This window comes from Phyllosticta citribraziliensis (assembly GCF_038025025.1).
Source record: "Phyllosticta citribraziliensis strain CPC 17464 chromosome Unknown J3D65scaffold_13, whole genome shotgun sequence".
Taxonomy (NCBI): Eukaryota; Fungi; Ascomycota; class Dothideomycetes; order Botryosphaeriales; family Phyllostictaceae; genus Phyllosticta; species Phyllosticta citribraziliensis.
The window spans coordinates 124,107-142,676 of record NW_027117350.1 but is presented as its reverse complement, the minus strand read 5'-3'; the positions used below and the strand labels follow the sequence as shown (position 1 = coordinate 142,676).

The window sequence follows — 18,570 nt, the reverse complement described above, 5'->3', positions numbered from 1 at the left end:
TGCGGGATGCGGAGAAGAGGTCGGCAGTTTCAGGGCGTGCCTGGCTTGACCTCTTCCGGGAACGCGGCTCTGTGTGCTCGTCCGCGAAAACTCTCTTCACCCATCGTCGACGACAGCTCCAATCGTCTTATTCCCAGTGGCGTCACACTCGACCGGGTTCCCCGTATGACTGACAATCATCATGCTTCTTGTTGCACGTCCTCCAGCTCCTCTCCCTCTCTCTTTCTCTCTCTCTCTCTCTCTCTCTCTCTCTCCACATCTCATCTCCGCTTCCCCATCCTCTCCCATCCTCTTCCTTCGCCTACCGCTATATACTCTCGCTCTCTCTCTTTTCTCCGACTGGCGGCCGGCCTTTGATCCGCCAACTGCTGTCCGCATGTCGGTCTTCTCTCGCTCCACCACTCGCCCCACTTGATTGCGAGCAGGTCTGATCCGTGATATGGCCGAGCCTCTGCAACCATATCCGAGTCTGAGCGCCAACATGACCCTCCGCTCCAACCCTTCGGCTTCTCGCTCCTCCCTCCATCATGACAACTCTCCGGCCATTTCCAAGTCCCCTGGATCCCATCACAGTTCTCATGCGGCCACGCCAATGATTCTCCGGAACGGTTTCCAAGTCGGCCAAGAGGCCAACGAAAAGGCCCACTTTGACCAGAAGCTCGGCTTCAGAGAACGCATCAGACACTTTACATGGACTTGGTTCTGCATGACCATGGCCACTGGCGGCATTGCAAATGTCTTGTATTCAGGTGCGCGGGTTGTGTGATTTGCGTGCATCCGCGAGCTTCATTGTAACTCAACTGACTGCCGCTAGTCCCCCTCCGCTTCCCTGGTCTTTTTGCCATTGGCTGCATCTTTTTCATTCTAAACATATTTCTCTTCATATTCAACATCGTCATGATTAGTCTTCGCTTCTATATCTACCCCCACACCTTTCGAGCCAGCTTCTTGCACCCGACCGAGAATTTGTTCATCCCTGCCTCCATCATCAGCTTTGGTACAATTTTGGTCAACATTTCCCAATATGGCGTCCCGGCCGCTGGTCAATGGCTGGAAGATGCCATGGTCGTACTCTTCTGGATTTATTGCGCTCTTGCCATTGTCTTTTCGGTCGGCATCTACCTCATCATGTAAGTCACTTTGGCTCTGCTCGTTTGTAGTATCAAGCTGACTGTTCAGGTGGTCGACGACGACCTTTACCATTTCCCAAATGACGCCCATATGGATCTTCCCCGCCTACCCCCTCCTCATCACCGGTCCCCACGCTGGCAATTTGGCTCAAAAGACTGGAGGCCTCCGCGCCCTCGACATCATCATTGGTGGTACCATTCTCCAGGGCATCGGCTTCATGGTATCGACCATGATTTATGCCGCCTTCATGTACCGTCTGATGACGCAAAAACTGCCCCGCGAGTCACTGCGTCCCGGTATGTTCATCAGTGTCGGTCCCTCGGGCTTTACCGTCTCTGGCATCGTCAACATGGGCAATATGCTTCCCAAATGCGTCCCGGCCGACTTCATGGGCGACGGCCATCTTACTGGCCAAATCAGCCGTGTCCTGGCCAATTGGATCGGCATCTGGCTCTGGGGCCTGGCCATGTGGTTCTTCTTCGTCTCGGTCGGCGCTCACTGGGCTCCCGCGACGCGCCGCCGCATGGACTTTGCCATGACTTGGTACTCGTTCGTCTTCCCCAACACGGCGCTGACGACGGCCACTTTTGCCGTCGCCAAAGCCCTGGACAACAACCGCGCGCTCCAAATCATCGGCTGCGTCCTAACCTGCGGCCTGATTGTAACCTGGTTTTTTGTTTTTTCGATGATGATCCGCGCCGTCGTGACGCGCCAGATTTTGTGGCCGCAAAAGCAGGAGGATCGCAACGAGGGCGGTTTCAAGACGCTCGCTGCCCACAGCGAAATGCGCGACCAGCGCAAGCTTACTCGCACCAACACCTTTGAGATGCCTGCGCACCCTCCGGACACGCCCGACCCTGAAATGCATCCACCCGCCCCGACCCCTTTGATGCGCACTCCCTGCCACAGTGATACGGATCTCACCAAGATTCAAGGCCACAATGACAATGCCTTGTTAAAGCCCTCTACCTGTGCTTGAGTGTCGCTCACTACTGCCCTTGCAAATCTGCGACAAAAAAGAGAACCGAAAAGTTTCCATTCTGAAAATCCAGCCAGTAATGATCGACTATGGACTTTGTGGCTGTGTCACCAGCTTGCTTTACTCGACCGACTCTTGTTTTCGGCAAGTCACATCTCGTTACTAGCTGCTGTGTTAGGGGACGAAAAGTTCCACTGTCTTTTTGTAATTCGGCGTCGTGGCATGACTTTGGTTGGTTGGCTGGTTGGCGCACCCTTTGATTTCGATACCACTGTATAAATACACCCGCGCGTCGTTGAGTTGACTGGAGGGGCACCATCCGTTTGTTTGAATGGTCCGTTCGGCAAGTCCAGCGTTCGTCAGCAATTGCTCCTTCTGCCTATGGGGAGTACACAAATCGAGGTTTTCGAAGGTTTTCAGGGTTGGTGCGGTACAGTTTACTCTCCCTTCGTTTACAATTCCAGTTTTTTCGGTAAGATAATCCCATGTGCTGTGTTCGCGTGCTGTGTTCGCATGCTTGCAGCCGGGCAATGCTATCCTGGACTTCACTGACTTGCATTGATGGAATACTTTTTCGGATTATGATGAGGCGGCCGGGAATAATCGAATACTCACACCCGCGTCATACCCGCACCTGAAACACAACTTCAACCTTCCCCTGCAGATTCTGGGTTGATAAGACCTTGCATGGTTTCTGTTTCAGCAGTGCATGTCTACCAAGCGATTTGAAAAAAGAAGAAAAACTGGTGTCCCTGATTGGTCCACTCGACCTCCCGGAACTTGCCAGTGGTCTACATGAATTGATAGAGCGGGACAAGACAGGGCGAGCTCCAAATTCTTGTCCTAGTCGCTACTACATGGTTCTACATCAAGTCCCCACAAGCGTCAGCGCCGTGGTCGAATGCTCCCGAAGAGCCACAGTTGAAGCAAAAAAAAGAGCAATCAAGTGGAGGAAAAGCAATTTTTCCGCGGCTTGTGAGACGAGGCACGCAATGCAACGCCCTCTCCGGATCTAGAGCATTTGCTGGACGTTGACGATTGGCTGAGGGACGCGAACTGCATGCTGATGAGCAACGGCGCCGAAGTGTTTGACATCTTCATGGTCGCGTCGCGTCCCTGGATTTTGGATGCGGGGTAGCTCACATACCTTGGTGGGGCTTCCCCGCGCGTCCGAAAACACGCGGAAGTCAGCTTCAGATCGAGCAACTGCTTGTCCACCCAAAGCTGAAGTCCGTTGGTTACTCCACAGGATGGGAATGATATTTCAGTGTGCGCGAGGGGAATTGCAAAGAGCTCCGTCAAAGTGCAGTGCGGGTCCCAACTTTTCCAGATCAAAAATAGATAGCCATAAACACTATAAGTTGGAACCTTCTCCATAAATCGGCGCGGTGGCCTAATGGTAAGGCGTCGCTTTCCGGCCACGGAGAGCTCCCAAAGAGTGTTTGGCGAAGATTGTGGGTTCGAGTCCCATCCGCGTCGCGGTTTCTTTTTGCGCCCTTGAACGGCATCGGGATGTCGCTTTTTGGTGTTCTGGGTGATGTAATGGCATGGAAGGCCATGCCAGAGGAGTTCCAGACACCGGGGGTGCGTGGTGGTGGAGATCTTTTGAAGTGAAGGACTTGGGCGTTGCAGGCCATTTGCCGGTGAGCGCTGTTTCCCTACTCGGTGGTTCATTTCCGGTAGTTGGTGTTTATGCGATGTGAAGATTCTCTGCAAGCTCAAACAGAGCGTCGAAGTTGAGGGCCGCGGTTGCCCGCATCTGCATCATTGTTGTAGTCCATGTCGTGAGCAGCGTAATGAAGGACGCGTTTTGTTTGACAGATTGAATACAGGATGCTCGGAGGCACCTGTCGCTGTGACCTTCTCCTTTCCATGATGGATTTTTTCTTTGCATGAGTATCCGCCGTTGCTTTGGACTAGCAATGGGTTGGCGTGTGGACCCAGATTCGCCTTCTGCACTTTGATCTCCAACCAGCTTTTTTCCTCAATCTTCACACCGCCCAACTTGAACTTGTCAACGAATCTTGACAGCTGGCAGCTGGCTTGAAAACACCCCATCCCCAAAGAGTCCATCTTCACCTGCAATATGAGTATCTTCGCCCTGCGCGCTTTGCTTGTCAAATCCTTGCTCACTATTTTCACTCAGTACTTTGCTCTTGCATCTTTCTGTTAAAAAGCTTTGAAGTTCAACATGATGAGCCCACGAGGATGGTTGTTCATCCTGCCAAATTGGGGAAGCTTGCCTCTCTGCACCATGTTTCGTAAGGCGCTCGGACCACCACCATCGGAACTTCGGCATCTGAGGCTCCGACTGCGAGGCCATTCCATTGGGTCGCGTCTTGGGGCAAGAGCTGTGTAGCCGTTCCACATCTTCAGCAAACGTCCTCCGGCAGTCCTTTGCTCCTTCACACCACTTGTACCTTACCTACCTGAGCTTCTGTGGCGCTTTCGAGCAGCTACCCTCGTTCGTCCTTCCGTCTCTTGTGCCGCGATCGCGATCGCCTTGGCTGTCGCTCAGGAGCAAGGAGAGGGCTATCATCGCTGGTTCGACTTCTGTCAAGCCTGCTTTCAGAGTGGAGACGCAAGCTAACCTGCCTCACCTACAACCGCCTTCCCACAGTTTCCCCACTCCTATCATGAGCTCGAGATCCGAATCGGAGGGAGAAATACACGAGCAACAGGTCGACAAGGCAACTAGTTCGACAATGCCATCCTCAAGGGGCGTCAGCGTTGACCGTCAATCCAGACCCCGCGCCTCAGCTTCGCTTTCTCCCAGGGGACCACATGAAAATGGCTCCCAGCGTCGCCGCTCCCGCTCCCCTTACAAAGCCCGGTCGCCGCGCGGAGAAAAGCGCCGTCGAGAGGACGACTTTTACAGTGACCGTGAGCGCCAGGACCCGCGCCGCTTCAAGGTCCGCTACGAAGATAGGCGCCCATACAGCCAAGACCGTCGGAACCGCGTCTCCTACGCAGACATCGATCGAGGAGACACTTCGCGACCTGCGCCCAGGTACGACGACCGCGACCACAATCGGTACCGGGGACATCGAAGCCGCTCTCCGCCATCCCGCCCACACATGAGAGGCGGACAGCCCCCCTCCGACTTCCGCAACGGCCGGTACGATTCGTATGACAAACGAGACCGTAGACGTCACGACCATGAAAAAGATGCAGAATGGCGCTCGCGCGAGTTTCCAGGGACCAACAGGCCACCTCAAAGAGCAGACCATCGCAGTGCCGCGGGACGAGACGTACCCTCGCAAGACATGCGATCAGAGACAGACCGGTAAGTGCCCTTTGGATGGGTGCCAGAATTCAGCTAACAGAGCTCAGGCCGACTGAAGAGCCAGCGAATGACCAAGCCCCAGCTCAAGTCCAGCCCGTTGATGAAGCAGCCCTGATCGAAGAACGTCGCAAGCGGCGCGAGGCCATCAAAGCTAAGTACAAGGGTCAATCCACGCCTTTGCTTGTTCAAGCCCTTCATTTGGGAAATGAGTCGAATCCAGCAACTCCGAAAGACGAGAGCTCTGACAGCCGTCCGGCGAGATCAGGTCGGTACAAAGCAGGAAACAGACGGGCGTGGGTGCTGATTTTTACAGTTTCCCCAATGGACTCATCGCCCATCACTCCCGACGGCTCTAACCCCGGCTCTCCGCCGGCTGTCCAGGTGCAACAGGACGAAGACCTTGCAAATCGCAGACGCATTGAGGATAATTCGACCGACAGGGACGAGCCGTCGGCGGCCGACTACGACCCGACTGCTGACATGAACGAGGACCGAGCTCGCGTCGAACAACAGCAGCATATCCGCGAAGCCCACCAAAAGGCAGAAGCTCAAGAAAATGAGCAGCAGCCTGAGCCCAAGTCTCAGGAGACTTCGAAGCCCAAGCCCAAAGACGAGTTCGACATGTTTGCCGAAGACGACGATGACGACATGTTTGCTGAAGAGACAACCTCCAAGCCCATTGCCAATCCTAGCGAGTCTGGCAAGGCACCGCAGGTAAAGAAACTGGACAGCAGTATGCTTGATGTCTGGGACGACCACCAAGGCTATTACAAGGTGATTCTCAATGAGCTGCTCGACGACCGCTACGAAGTCCAGGCCAGACTTGGAAAGGGTGTGTTTTCCGAAGTCGTGCGCGCGAGAGATGTCCAGACCAATACCCTCGTTGCCATCAAAATCATCCGCAATGACGAAGTCTTGAGGAAGGCTGGAGTTAAGGAGATCGAGACGCTGGAGAAGTTGGCAGACCACGATCCGGACGACAAGCGCCATTGCATCCGCATGCTGCGCTGGTTCGATCACAAACATCACTTGTGCATGGTATTCGAGCACTTGAGCGTCAATCTTCGAGAGGTGCTTAAAAAGTTCGGTCGTGACGTCGGGCTCAACCTCAAGGCTGTCCGCTCTTATGCGCAGCAGATGTTTGTTGCTTTGAGTCTGTTGCGCAAGTGCACCGTTGTCCACGCTGACATCAAGCCCGACAACATGCTGGTCAACGACACACGTAATGTTCTCAAAATCTGCGATCTTGGCTCCGCCATGGACATTTCCGAATGCGAAGTGCCTGCCGGCCTACTGGTGAGTCGCTTCTATCGCGCGCCTGAGATTATGCTCGGGATCCCACACGACTATGGAATCGATACTTGGGCCATTGGCTGCACCCTCTTCGAGCTCTACACAGGCAAAATCCTCTTCACCGGACGTGACAACAACCAGATGCTTCGCTCCATCCAGGAGTGCCGTGGCAAGATGAGCGCCAAGTTGCTCAAAAAAGGCTGGGCGGACTACGTCTATGAGCATTTTGACGAGAATCTGAACCTCTTTAGGAGCGTGGAAACGGACAAGATCACAAACAAGGTAAGCACCAAGAATTCTTTCGTTGATCCTGGCTAATTTTTGGAAAGGATGTCATTCGCATGGTCAACTTCACGAAGCCAACCAGGGACCTCAAGTCTCGCCTCATTGGAAGCTCCAAGGGGCTGACAGATGCTGAACTCAAGGAAGTCAACCTCTTCCATGATTTCTTGGATAAGTGCCTTTCCCTCAATCCGGAGAAGCGCATCACTCCCTATGAGGCCCTGCGTCACCCGTTCATCCACCGCACCAAGCCTTGAGTCGGCTCTGGTCCTTTCATTGTATCATAGTTGGTTTAGTGAGGCACAGCTCTGCTGCAGGCAGAATCATCCCAAATGCCAGAAAAGGCACAAAATGGCGAAATTCGGGGTTGATGGTCTGAGTGGTACATTGCGGAGGTCATCTCGAGTACTCCTCTTTCACAGCATTGGGTTTGGGTAATGGGAGTTGCTACTGTAACATAGATAGCGGATAGCGTCAATGGCGATTAAGACATACATACATGTACAGTTGGTTTGCTCAGGCATTGAGATGGGCATGTTAAAGCAACGAGAAGGCCTTACGGCAGGCACTTTCGTCTAGCAGACCACCAGTTCCGCGTAGCAGTCGCGTTGATGCCCCGCCCAACAACGACATTCCTTCGTTGCAAGTCTTCGCATGTGCATAGATTGTATCAGCCAAGATAGCAACCAAGCACTGCCACATGTTTAACACTCCGTCTTCGCCCAACCACGGCCCAACCTTTGACTGTTCCTGGGCAACTCTGAACAGAGTCACTTAATGGCGAGAGTATTGGACACGGATGGTTGAGACTTAATCTCAAGGTTTTGGTCGGACTGGACAATAATATCACGTTTGTTATGGTCCAGGTGCCTGGAACAACTGCCAGAAAGGTCGCCATGCCACGGGTGACTAGTATTGGGCAGCAGCAATTAAAGAGTTTCTCCTGGCACGCTCCCCGGATTGCTGGAGCGACTGTGCGTCTGGAGAAAGTCAAGTGTCTGTGTTTACTGAAGGGCCCATCTGACCTCGCCGGGTTCTCGCGCTGGTCCATGGCCAGAAGCTAAGGTCCGAACGAGGTGGATCATTGTGGATAGATTCGTTTGCTTATCGGCATCGTGTTTGCCTGCAGCAAGATTCTCGCCACCCGGATTGCGCTAGTCACTTGTGTATCTACTCGTGGGCGCAGGAATCCTCAAGGTCCCGGCAGAAAAAGAAACAGTTACTACGGAGATCTGACAGGATAGATTGCGGTGTTACAGCAGTATCCTTTAAACACACATCAGACCAAGCCTCACTTTGTAGATGGTTTAGAGAGAATAGCTGGGCTTAATCGCAGAAAGATTTCCTCAACAAGCACAACAGAAGAAACGTAGAAATCTTCACAGCCCCCCATATGCAGGGACTTGTCGCTCACTGGGCTAAAGTTAGTAGCGCAGCTGCTACTTTACAAGCTCAGCCAATCACGTCTTCTGAATCCGAGACTGACGGGTCGGCTGGACATCGACCGCCAGTGCCGTGGGGGACTCTCGTTGACCGACTGTGAAAAGGTTGCTCCAAAGCCAGGTCGCGGGCTCTGACTACAGCCTCAGGGTCCACGGGGAGCAGTGATAAGTGATCACAAGCTTTCTGGCCCTTGGCGCACCAGACCAGCCGACCCACATCAGCTCTCATCACGGTGCATGGCTGTCGACTCGCGCCGACCAGGGCGAACGGACCCCGATGGCTGCAAAGGACTTACTCGATGAGATGACAAAGCGCGCGCGGGCGTGGACAGCGCAGGCCAAAAACAAAACATGGTGACAGGCCGGGACGGGGTCGGCCAGGCGGATAGAGTTTAGAGTTTGACCGGCGGACACGACTTGGCACAGAAGCCGACCATAGAGGTCGGAAGACGACGACATCGGCCATCACATGTAGCAGAGGCCAAGGCTGAAAGTGCGAAGCTGATACTGCAACCGCGTCATGCGGGCCCGAGGCAGCGGAGGCGAGGCGACGAAGAGGGAGCGAGTAATGGACAGGCAGAGACAAAGCGAGAGCAGAGCAGTTGATGCTCGCGCTAGACCTGTGCCCAGGCGCGTAGCGGGCAGCGTAGAGCAGCATGCCGTGGTAAGGCGGGAGCGACGCTGGAGCTGGACTGGAGCTGCTGTCAGTCTGCTACCTATACCTGGCTGCCGCATGTTGAGCTGGAACGCGGTAAGGATCTAGGTCCGGCAGAAGCGCGTGGCCGTTTGTTTTTAAACCTCTGCCCCCTCTTGGATCCCGTTGCCGTCCAATGCCGCCATCAACCTGTCTTGCCATTGACCGCTCCTGGCCGCCGACGCTTGGTAGGAAGCAACTCCGCGACCCATTCCCTGCCATCGCTCTCGACTCTGGTGGTGAGCGCCTGACCGGCCGGTTGGCTGCTAATGTTGACAGCGTGGGCGGCGCAGTCTTGTGTGTCGTGATATCGCAATTTCCACGCAAGGGCGCGCGGTCGCAGTCGCCGCCAACAGCACCTCCTCTGGCGGCAGCAGTCAAACCCGGGCTACGCACCGCGGCACCGCCCTAGACCACTCCGACAGTGGCATGGTCCCAGGTAAGAGGTCCAGAGCGCAGTGCCTGGCTTGTTGGCTTAGCGTGAGCGAGCCGTGCCTGTACGACGCCCGATGCTCTGGCTTCGTGAGGCGCGACGCTGGGGACTGCCCGCGTCCGCTGGTGCCCAATACATGGCCTGCTTGCTGTCAACTCCAAGTACTGACGTGAAAATGCGTAGAACTTCCCACAGACTCAGTGCTGCCACCGTCGTCGGCATCTGTCCCTCGGCATCTCCTCGAGCACATCAGCATCGCGAACCGGTTGGCCGCACGTCTCCCTTCGACCTCCTCCATCCACCAGGACCGAGTCAGCAAAAACTCGAACTTTTCCAGTCAGGGACGCGACATGCCCGCGTACCACCAGCGGCAAATGTTTAGACCTATCCTGGTCGGCCCGTCGCCTCCGCAGCTGTCCTCGCAGTCCTCGGACAACACTCCGTCTCCAACCACCACAACACCCAAGCTCGGTTCCAAACGAGGCCGCATCACCGCCATCGCTTGTGTGCCATGCAAGAAGCGAAAGAGCAAGGTGCGACTTGCCGCGTCCTTTTTGCTCTCGTGTACTGACTGACCACATCTCACAGTGCAATGGATTGCAACCCGTCTGCAACACATGTGCCCTCAAAGGCTCCGCTTGTAGCTACGACATGCGGCAGGAGCACAGATGGCAAGGGACGCTGCGCGTTAATGTAAAGAAACTTGAGCAAGAACTTGAAGAGGTCAAGTCGGTTCTTCCTCTGCTCGCAACCTCGTCCCAGCGTGAGGCAGCAACAAAGCTCGCTTTCGAAATCTCAAAACGCGGATTCTCTGAACATTCGGCCGATGAAATTCGCAAAATGCTTGGAGGATCCAAGGTGGATGCGCCGCAAGCTGAAGGCTCAACTCCCACAGCCGAATCCGCAGGAGAGAATTCCGACAGCAAGAATGACCTCTCCGAAAGCCCCGAAGATGTCACACAATATTACCCAGAATTTGATCAGAATGTCAGCCCCGGGTTCGAAAACGCTATTCCAACGGCGAGCGAGGTGTGTTGAGGCCTTGGAAAGATTGCGAAATCGTCTAACAGTAATCGTAGAATCACACCTGGACGGCTCATTCTCTCCTTGGAACTGGTGATAGCGGCGTTTGGATCCCCGACGGCACTTTCTCTCCAAATCCAAACGTCTCTCCATACAGAGAAGACTCGGCTGGTCCAGCGGTGTTGTCGGCAGAAAGGTGATTGGAGTTGACAGGTCGAAATTGGCGGCTGCTGACGAGAGCTTCAGCAGCAAACAAAACATCATGGCATCCAGTGCCGCTGATCTTTCGGCCCACCATTCAGTCATGGGCTTCGACACTCCCGTTTCGCCAGGCACGACGAATGTGAGCCCGATCACGTACGTGTTTGCCATGTATCGAGACAGCAAGCGAGCGCAGAGAGCCGACGGCGACTCGTCTCAAAAAGTGTTCGGCTCGGACAGCAACGAGATTGATGCGATCCTGGGCGGTGAAACGGGCTTTTCTCAAGAGCAATCGCTGACAACTTGGGTCCCCCGAGTGGTCAACGTCTTCTTCTCCGCCGCCGGACTGGCCGAAAAACTTGCGGTAGCTGAACTCGTAAAAGACTGGATGCAGGTGAGTTGATGATAAGTCGGGGCTTGGAAAAGTGCTGTCCAAGCGCATGGTGTTGACCACACGACAGTGGCAAATCTGGCCAAGTCGGGAAAACCTGGAAAGGCTCCCTCGATGGATACAGCCGACTCAATTCCAGAAAGTGATACCACACGATCTCACCATCGATATTTTGCCATGGTAAGGTCCAAAAGTCCACAGGAAGGAGGTCCGGGCTGACAAAGAGCAGGCCAGCAGTTCGAGATTTTTTCCTACACAACCCCGAGCTATACATGTCTGGAGATCTTTTCAATCACCTCTCCATCAACTGGACGTTGGAGGACTCTCGTATGTTTTACTGTGAGCCAGAGTCAGGAAAGTTCGTCCTTTCGGCGGCCTTCAAGGAACACATTGGCAACCTCAGTAATTGGTCGTTTGCTCCCGAAGTCTTTGAGCAGATGCCTTATCTCATTGGGAAGGACACCATGGGAATGCTCAAATCAGCGCCTCAGAAACGGCCGGAATGAGCAATCAGCGTGGGGGGCTGTGTGACTCCAGCTCCTTGCAGTTTCTCCGGTCCAGTGTCACATGGCGCAAAAACAGGTTCTTCAAGGACTCTGCGTTACCCGCCGTCGGGACCGGACTAACGCAGTCGAAGGAAAATTCCACCGTCTGCTTTGTCGCCCAAAAAAGAAGCGGGAATCGATGGTCAAACACATCGGTCGGCTTTTAAACCCACGAAGTCCAGACTGTCAAGGTTTTTCTCTTCTTCTCCGGAGCGAGCATTGTCAGACCAGCCAGGCGACGGCCACCGTGTAGCAATGAGTTGGTGGAAAAGCCGGAATCGATTTGCGTCGAACGCTTTGTTTCATCATGGCATATCTAGCCATTAGAAGGGGATTCGGAGTTTCCTAGCATTAGAAGTGCGCCTTGGTATTTACAGGACAATGTGAGCGACGAGTTGTGACGTGAAGGTTTTCCGATGCGTGAGGGTAGAGAAGAGCTGCCACGACAAAGGCGAGTGAGCGGCTTGGTGGTGGGGGCAGAGAAGGAGGGAGGGAGGGTGTTTGCAGGTCGGGAGAGGCGAAGAAATCATCTTCAAGCAGGCAAGGCAGGGCCATTTGTATCACACCGGCCTAGGAAGGAATTGCCAAGGTACCCGCTCTTCGGCTGCGGCCCGCCCGCCGAAACATCATCGACACCCATCACCCCGACACCAACACCCTCGCTCGCTACATGTACCTGGACAACACAGCTTTCCGTTTCTTCTTGTCCTTCACAACTTTCTCCATAGCCAGCTCAATGCCGTCTCCTGCTCCCAGCGCAACATGAGCCGTATCGACAAGCCGAAGCCATCAACAAGCTCCCCTGCCGCGTCCACGACATGCTCAAGGCCTGCCGTCGCCGTGATTACCGCTGAGGTTCTTGGCCGGTCTTCTCCCCATATTTGCCATATCGTGTCATTTGCCTGACAACCTGACGCCGACCGGCCCAGACGATTCCCATAGCACCGAGCATATTGATCCTAGGCTGACTTTGCCCGAACGTGGCTCCTCTCCCACAGCAATCAAGTCATTGCTGCGCCATGCCAACATCACACATGATCCCCTGCCATGGGATTTGCTTCCCCCGAAGCTGCTCGCCTTTCCAGAATTTTAAAAGCAACCCTTTCAGAGTTTTCCACCTTTAAAGTCAAGCCGCTCTCAGTTTTGTTGACAGCCTTCCACACCCTCTCTCTGGCATCCTCGGCGCTCTCTTCGCCTTCAGGTACGGCTTCAATCTTGTAGCGCGAAAAGATACAAGAAATGACTGCGACAAACTCCACTTGCGCAAACTTTTTTCCCGGGCAGACTCGTGAGCCATCGCCCCACGGTTCAAAAGAGCCTTCGACGGGTGTTCGCAGCTGGCCATCGTCGGTATCCAGCCACCTTGTCGGTCTCCACGTCAAAGAATCTGGGCCCCAGACTTCTGGAAGCACCTGGAGTGCCGGAAGGTTCGGAGTAATACTCGTGTGGGGCGGAATGATGAGAGTGTCGCCTTCCATGGTCTGCATCGGAACAGGACAGTCGCCGGTTGCTTTCGAACCGGGGGATATAGTCGGAAACATACGCAACGTTTCGAGCTAGGTGATATCAGCAGCAGGTTCCACAGGCGTGCCTCTTGGGCTCACCATGACGGCTAGAGAACGTTTCATCCGAGGGAACGATTCGTAATCTAGCTCGATGCCGTCAAGTTCCTCAAAGAGCCATTCTTGGACCATCGGAAAGGCCGCCAGCAAGAACAGTGCAAACAACAGTGTATTTGCAGTCGTTTCGTGACCTCCAAGAGTCCATACGAAGAGATTCCCGTACAATTCGCGATCACTGAGACCCCCAGACTTTGATGTCGTGGCTTGATTTTCTTGGACCAAGGACTCCATGAAATTCATGCTCTTGTCCGGACTGGACTTCAGAGTCTCCCTGCAGGCTACGACAGATTCGATTAAATACTTCTCAAGCTCCCTGGAACTGGTTTGGAGACTGCGCAGCCGGCGAGGTGCCCAGGGGAAGCTGAAAATGAAGCTAGGCACAATGTTGAGAAGGACAATATTACGCATGTCCATCACTTCACGCAAGCAGTCCCGGTAGGTCCTGTTGTGGCCTTTTGGTGGAACTTTTTCTGATGAATCATGGAAATCGTACTGGACCCCGTAAGCAGCGCGCATGAGGACGTTTAGGGTCAACGTCGGAAAGTCCCTGGCTGTCGATCTAAATCCACGTTCATCTTGGGACCACAGTTCGACCATCTGTTCGGTCTGCCGCACAGCTTCTGGCCATGCAATACGGTGGACGCTCTCTCCGAAGGACCGCGTCGTGATTCTGCGGTGGCGCTGCCACTCGTTACCGTCGCGCGAAACGACGCTGGGGCCGTAGATATCCAGCATGTCTGTCACGTCAGCTATGCAATGGCTGTTAACAGCCTTGGCGCTTTACTTACATACTGCACCAAGAGACTTCACAAAGGCTCGTCGGTCGCTGAGCACCCTATGGACCATGGCCGGATCCGCAGTTCGAATGACGAGCTTGCCGGGCATGACATGCGCAAACACCTTGCCGTACTTTCGGAGGACCTTAAAGTCGTTCTCCCTGTCGTTCCAGGTCCAGTCGATTGTACTGTAGTCTGTCCAGTCACCAAAAGGCAGCCGTCGTATGTACGGCGCCACCTTTTTACTACAGATGATCCATATTGGGTTTTCTGGCGATACTGGACTCCATACGACAGGAATACCAATAGCACGCGCTTTTCTTATGTTTTTGATAATTCCAATAAGGTTCCATAGAAAGTACGAAAGCACGGGAACAAGCAGAGTGTAAAACAAGGACGACATTGTTCGGAACGGTTGCAAGATATTCTGTGGCGGTCAAAGCTGAAAGCGAATCCGAGGATTAGAGGTATGTAAATCGAGCGGACGCACCAAGGGTAGAACCGCAAAAGACTAATCATAGACGGCCGAGACACCGCGGGGCGGCTTTAGTGGGGGAAACCACATGTTTCTGAGGAGCGGGTCGTCAAGACATCCGGGTCCGTCAAGCATAACCTGATGACTAAGTTAAGCGTCTGTAAGGTCAACCTAGAATCCTTGAGCGCAGAAGAAATCAATTCGATTTTGTTTCAGTCTTTTATTCAAATTGACTATGCTGGAGACACCGACCGCAACGCATCTCCTCACACGAAAGACTTGCCAAGTACAGCCGCTGGTGGCTACAGCTTCGGCTTTCTCGCCTCGAATAGCAAGGTTCGCCCAACAATTCTCCAGTTCACACTTTCAAAAGCGTCCTCAAGCGGCTTGATAAAACTCGCAACATCATCTTCGTAATTGTCGAACCCGCCAATCCTGTTGATGTGCCACAGGAGGATCTTCCCGAAGACGTTGTGCGTGACGTCTTTACCCAGCACTGTACTTCCCAAAAGCACGCCGTCTTTGTTCAGCAAATCCCTAAGCCGTCTCAACATGGTGCCCTTGCGAGATGGAGGACCTGGGAGACAATGGAGCAACAGCATCATTGAGATGGCGTCGAAGCGTCCGCCGAGCTTTTCGGCAGAGATGGGTTCAAGAATGTCGGCGTGAAACGTGGAGCATTCAGTCCGAGGGTGAGCCTTGCGGGTGCGAGATGCGGCCGCGCTCAAGCATTTGGCGTTGAGGTCGAGCAGAGCGACTTCTTTCACGTCATCGAGAGGTGCCTGTTCCAAGAAGCATCCAGTCCCGACCCCGATGTCGAGTAGACGGCAAGTCTTTGGGGATGACAGAGATATGGCAGTAGCGACGCGGCCGTTGAAGAACGCAGCAAGTTCTGCGAATGTGCAACCCCAGGCATAGGGGCAATAAAGTCCGAGTACGAGGCGATCGTAGATGAAGCGACGGACGAAGGACGAATAGAGAGCTGCACCGGCAGACGTATCAGAGGTCGTCGTTATGGATTTTGAGGCTGGCTCCATAGTGATCCGCTTGATAGATCGTAGACGAGGGACAGCGGAGGCCAAGGTAAGGGTTGTATTCGGCACATGTCAACTGCCGGAACGCTTTCCTGCCCTTTCCTGCCGCGGAAAACAGCGGTAAGTTACTGTGGAGGAAGAGCTGACGCAACAAAACCTTGACTATTTGCTTGTTTTCAAACTGGTATGGCAGAAAGAAGTAATTATTGGCCGCGTGTACAGCTACTCATGAAAAGCCAACTGAATGCCAAATCGTGGCGCCATCGTGATTTCGGTTGCCATCTGCGGGCTTCTTTGGGCAAATTTTTCCGCAAGCTCAGGACCATCGCCTCTGCGCACCCATTTGTGAGTTTTCGGCGTCTCCTGGGGTTCTCTCATCTTCAGTTCAATCCGACTGTACTGCTGCAGGATTCGGACAACGACGTAACTCATTTCGGTAATGGCGAACTGCTGTCCAACGCAGATGCGTGGACCGGCGTTGAAAGGAAGATAGCTCCAATTATCCGGATACCAATCGTCCCAGCGATGAGGCCGCCAGAGATGTGCTGGAGGAAATGATTCGCTTTCGGGAGGGTGCAGTTCCGGGCTCAGGTCTGAAAATAAGGTTAGCATAACCTTGGTAAAGCTGGTGGTGAGCTGGTCAAGGACACTGACGCATCACATGGGTTGACCAGACAACATAGCCTCCCTCGGGGACGCCGATAGGATCTTCTCCTTGTGGACCGCCCCCGCGTGGCAGACTGGTGTCTCGCAGCGCAGTTCGAGCATTGAACGGAACACTCGGGTAAAGCCGAAGCGTCTCGTTCAAAGCATTGTGCACCAGCTTCAGGCTTCTGAGTTCGGCGTACGTCGGTGGACGGTCAAAGCCAACGTGTTCCTCGATCTCGCGGCGCATATCAATGACATACTCCGGGTATCGCGACAGCTCAAAGAGGCAGAGCGCAATTGTCTGGGCGGCCGTGTCTCGTCCAGCGGTCACAACGGTCAAGATTTCGTCAATCAGGCGCGTGCTATCTCGGATCGAAGTGAGGCAGGCGTGCAGAAACGTGTAGTCCTTGTCTTTCTTGTCGCGCTCCTGCAAATCTTCAGGAGAGAGGGCCAACGCTTCCTGGACGTAGTGTGCGATGAAGTCTTTTGCGACTTTGACCTGACGTCGAAACTCTCCACGCCGTACCAGAAAGTTGAACGCCCCGGCGCGTTCAATCAGTGCTTGGGTGGCGCGGATGGTCTCAAAAGCCTTCGCAAATTCAGTTTTGGGCTCGTGAAGCGAGTTGATATCGATGCCAAAGGTAAACTCCGCGGAAGCATCGAGAGCGAAGCTGCAAGCCGATTCCTGTTGGTAATTCTAATTCGTCTCAGGGGCCGTAGGTCGATCGACTTACCGGGACAAGAGGTCTTTGACATCCACGGCTCCACCTTCACTAAGCATCGGTAACAGACGTTGCATGTGTCTCTCGAAGCATTCTAGGTCGCTGATCCTTTGCTTGGTAAAGTAGGTGCGCACAATCTGGCGTGACTTCTGCCAGCTTTGCCCATCTGCAGTCAGGATACCTGGCGGGTTTTTGTCAGTCGATGTAGTTCGCGGAAGAATCACAAAACGTACTCTCGCCCAGCAGGTCATGCCAATCTTGTCTCATTTTCTCCCCCTTTCCGTAGTCGTTGAATTGAGTTGATAACATGGCTTTAACATTTTCAGGGTCGGCAGTAAAGATGAGCCGCGTTCCACACAATCTGACTTCATAATTGTAGGGGCGTTTTCTCCCGTGAGAACTGAGACAAAACTGATCGTGGAAAAATTCCAGCGTCTCATCTCGGAGAGAATGGGACGTGAGCCCGTAAATGAATGAAGCTCCTGTTGCCCGTCAGTTCAAGGTTCCTCAGGGTGGAACAGAATTACCGAGAGGATCCCACCACTTTTGCATGCTCGGTGCATGTCCACCGTAGCGCCTTATCTTGATTTCCTCATTGGCAAGTCTGTATATGAAGTAAGCCACCCACGCGACAACTGCCGCAAGTACAAATGTGACTGTGACTGGTATGTCTTGAAACATTGTGAAAGCTGGTACCGAAATTTTGGAGTGAAGGTGTTGTGCGTGTTGCTGTTAAATGTGTTGTTTGAAGAGGCGGATACCTGTGGGCCGAGAATTTAGCTTAAAAGCTTATAGCAACCCAAGCCGCTGTCCCTTGAGCAAAACCCCGCTAAGTATTCGTACCCGCCCAAATATTTCGTGCGTACGAGCCCCCACCTCTGAGTAAGAGAAAGTTTGCACGCCTTGTTCTTTGATATATGCGGGGGGCAGACTAACCCTGCAAGTTAGAGGATACGTCATAAGAGGAGGCTGTAGAAAGTGCAGCTTCTAGCTCACTACGCTTAGATTCCCAACGCGCTTACAAGTAAATTCATCATGTTCCACTGTAGCAACAACAAGCTCCTTTTGCTGTTGTCGGAGGCAGGCAATAGTCCAGATTTTTCAAAGTCCGTTGTGAGAGTAGGCCGACAACGAATTGTCGACCTGCCCGAGAGTCCCAGGACTCTTCCACCGCCAGATTTTCCGGTGATATCCGCCACCGGATGGTCCGAGGTTATTCGTCAACCCGTCTTCATGAAGCGCAAAGCAGGAGCCTTACCATGTTGCAACTAAGTATGCTTTGTAGATCTATCGCCGCGCGGATATGGACGGACTTGGAAGTGCCAGAGAACAGCTTCGTCCAATCCGAAGACAACTAGGAGACGATTAGAGTGTTCCGCTGTTGCAATGAGCCTTGGGATCATGTCAATAGAAACCGCCCAGTTTCAGCAGCGTATCAAAAGAGCCTGGTTGGACTTTCAAGAAAAGAGGAGTTCTTGAACTGGCGTCCAATGCGCAACACCGGATCGAGGATCCGTGCTCTTGACTTGCACGGTGGTGATTGGGCGTACATCAGTGATAAGGAGTTACCGACAAGCAGCGTCACAGCAAATT

General features: G+C 53.7%; 7 protein-coding genes and 1 non-coding gene across 8 annotated transcripts; 4 read left to right on the top strand and 4 right to left on the bottom strand.

The window, feature by feature from the left end:
- Positions 1-85: 85 nt before the first annotated feature.
- Positions 86-2,586, top strand: J3D65DRAFT_638855 (voltage-dependent anion channel-domain-containing protein). The gene is made up of 3 exons (XM_066801656.1): positions 86-749; positions 815-1,130; positions 1,180-2,586. Exons 1-3 carry the CDS (start codon positions 440-442, stop codon positions 2,108-2,110), a joined length of 1,557 nt encoding a protein of 518 aa, XP_066650663.1. The 5' UTR covers positions 86-439; the 3' UTR covers positions 2,111-2,586.
- A 320-nt stretch (positions 2,587-2,906) lies between these two features.
- On the bottom strand, positions 2,907-3,954 carry J3D65DRAFT_129602 (uncharacterized protein). Its single transcript, XM_066793877.1, has 2 exons — positions 3,258-3,954; positions 2,907-3,166 (listed from the first exon to the last, which is right to left on the bottom strand). The coding sequence occupies exons 1-2, from the start codon at positions 3,782-3,784 to the stop codon at positions 2,974-2,976; spliced, it is 720 nt and encodes a 239-aa protein (XP_066650662.1). The 5' UTR covers positions 3,785-3,954; the 3' UTR covers positions 2,907-2,973.
- J3D65DRAFT_t148 lies at positions 3,493-3,589 on the top strand. Its single transcript has one exon. It is a non-coding gene; the product is annotated as a tRNA-Arg (tRNA).
- A 523-nt stretch (positions 3,955-4,477) lies between the features above and the next one.
- On the top strand, positions 4,478-7,705 carry J3D65DRAFT_638847 (kinase-like domain-containing protein). Its single transcript, XM_066801655.1, has 4 exons — positions 4,478-5,396; positions 5,444-5,661; positions 5,710-6,971; positions 7,019-7,705. The coding sequence occupies exons 1-4, from the start codon at positions 4,747-4,749 to the stop codon at positions 7,226-7,228; spliced, it is 2,340 nt and encodes a 779-aa protein (XP_066650661.1). The 5' UTR covers positions 4,478-4,746; the 3' UTR covers positions 7,229-7,705.
- Positions 7,706-9,243: 1,538 nt separating this feature from the next.
- J3D65DRAFT_606856 (uncharacterized protein) lies at positions 9,244-11,661 on the top strand (the record flags this gene model as incomplete). The annotated part of the gene is made up of 7 exons (XM_066798465.1): positions 9,244-9,404; positions 9,464-9,546; positions 9,724-10,073; positions 10,129-10,569; positions 10,721-11,158; positions 11,226-11,335; positions 11,385-11,661. 7 exons carry the CDS (start codon positions 9,244-9,246, stop codon positions 11,659-11,661), a joined length of 1,860 nt encoding a protein of 619 aa, XP_066650660.1.
- Positions 11,662-12,728: 1,067 nt separating this feature from the next.
- On the bottom strand, positions 12,729-14,501 carry J3D65DRAFT_560825 (cytochrome P450; the record flags this gene model as incomplete). The annotated part of the gene is made up of 3 exons (XM_066797486.1): positions 12,729-13,256; positions 13,305-14,071; positions 14,120-14,501. 3 exons carry the CDS (start codon positions 14,499-14,501, stop codon positions 12,729-12,731), a joined length of 1,677 nt encoding a protein of 558 aa, XP_066650659.1.
- Positions 14,502-14,775: 274 nt separating this feature from the next.
- On the bottom strand, positions 14,776-15,763 carry J3D65DRAFT_638836 (S-adenosyl-L-methionine-dependent methyltransferase). Its single transcript, XM_066801654.1, has one exon. The coding sequence runs from the start codon at positions 15,608-15,610 to the stop codon at positions 14,876-14,878; it is 735 nt and encodes a 244-aa protein (XP_066650658.1). The 5' UTR covers positions 15,611-15,763; the 3' UTR covers positions 14,776-14,875.
- J3D65DRAFT_129098 (cytochrome P450) lies at positions 15,720-17,776 on the bottom strand. Its single transcript, XM_066793874.1, has 5 exons — positions 17,505-17,776; positions 17,211-17,459; positions 16,990-17,158; positions 16,262-16,926; positions 15,720-16,200 (listed from the first exon to the last, which is right to left on the bottom strand). The coding sequence occupies exons 1-5, from the start codon at positions 17,656-17,658 to the stop codon at positions 15,830-15,832; spliced, it is 1,608 nt and encodes a 535-aa protein (XP_066650657.1). The 5' UTR covers positions 17,659-17,776; the 3' UTR covers positions 15,720-15,829.
- Between the last annotated feature and the right edge of the window lie 794 nt (positions 17,777-18,570).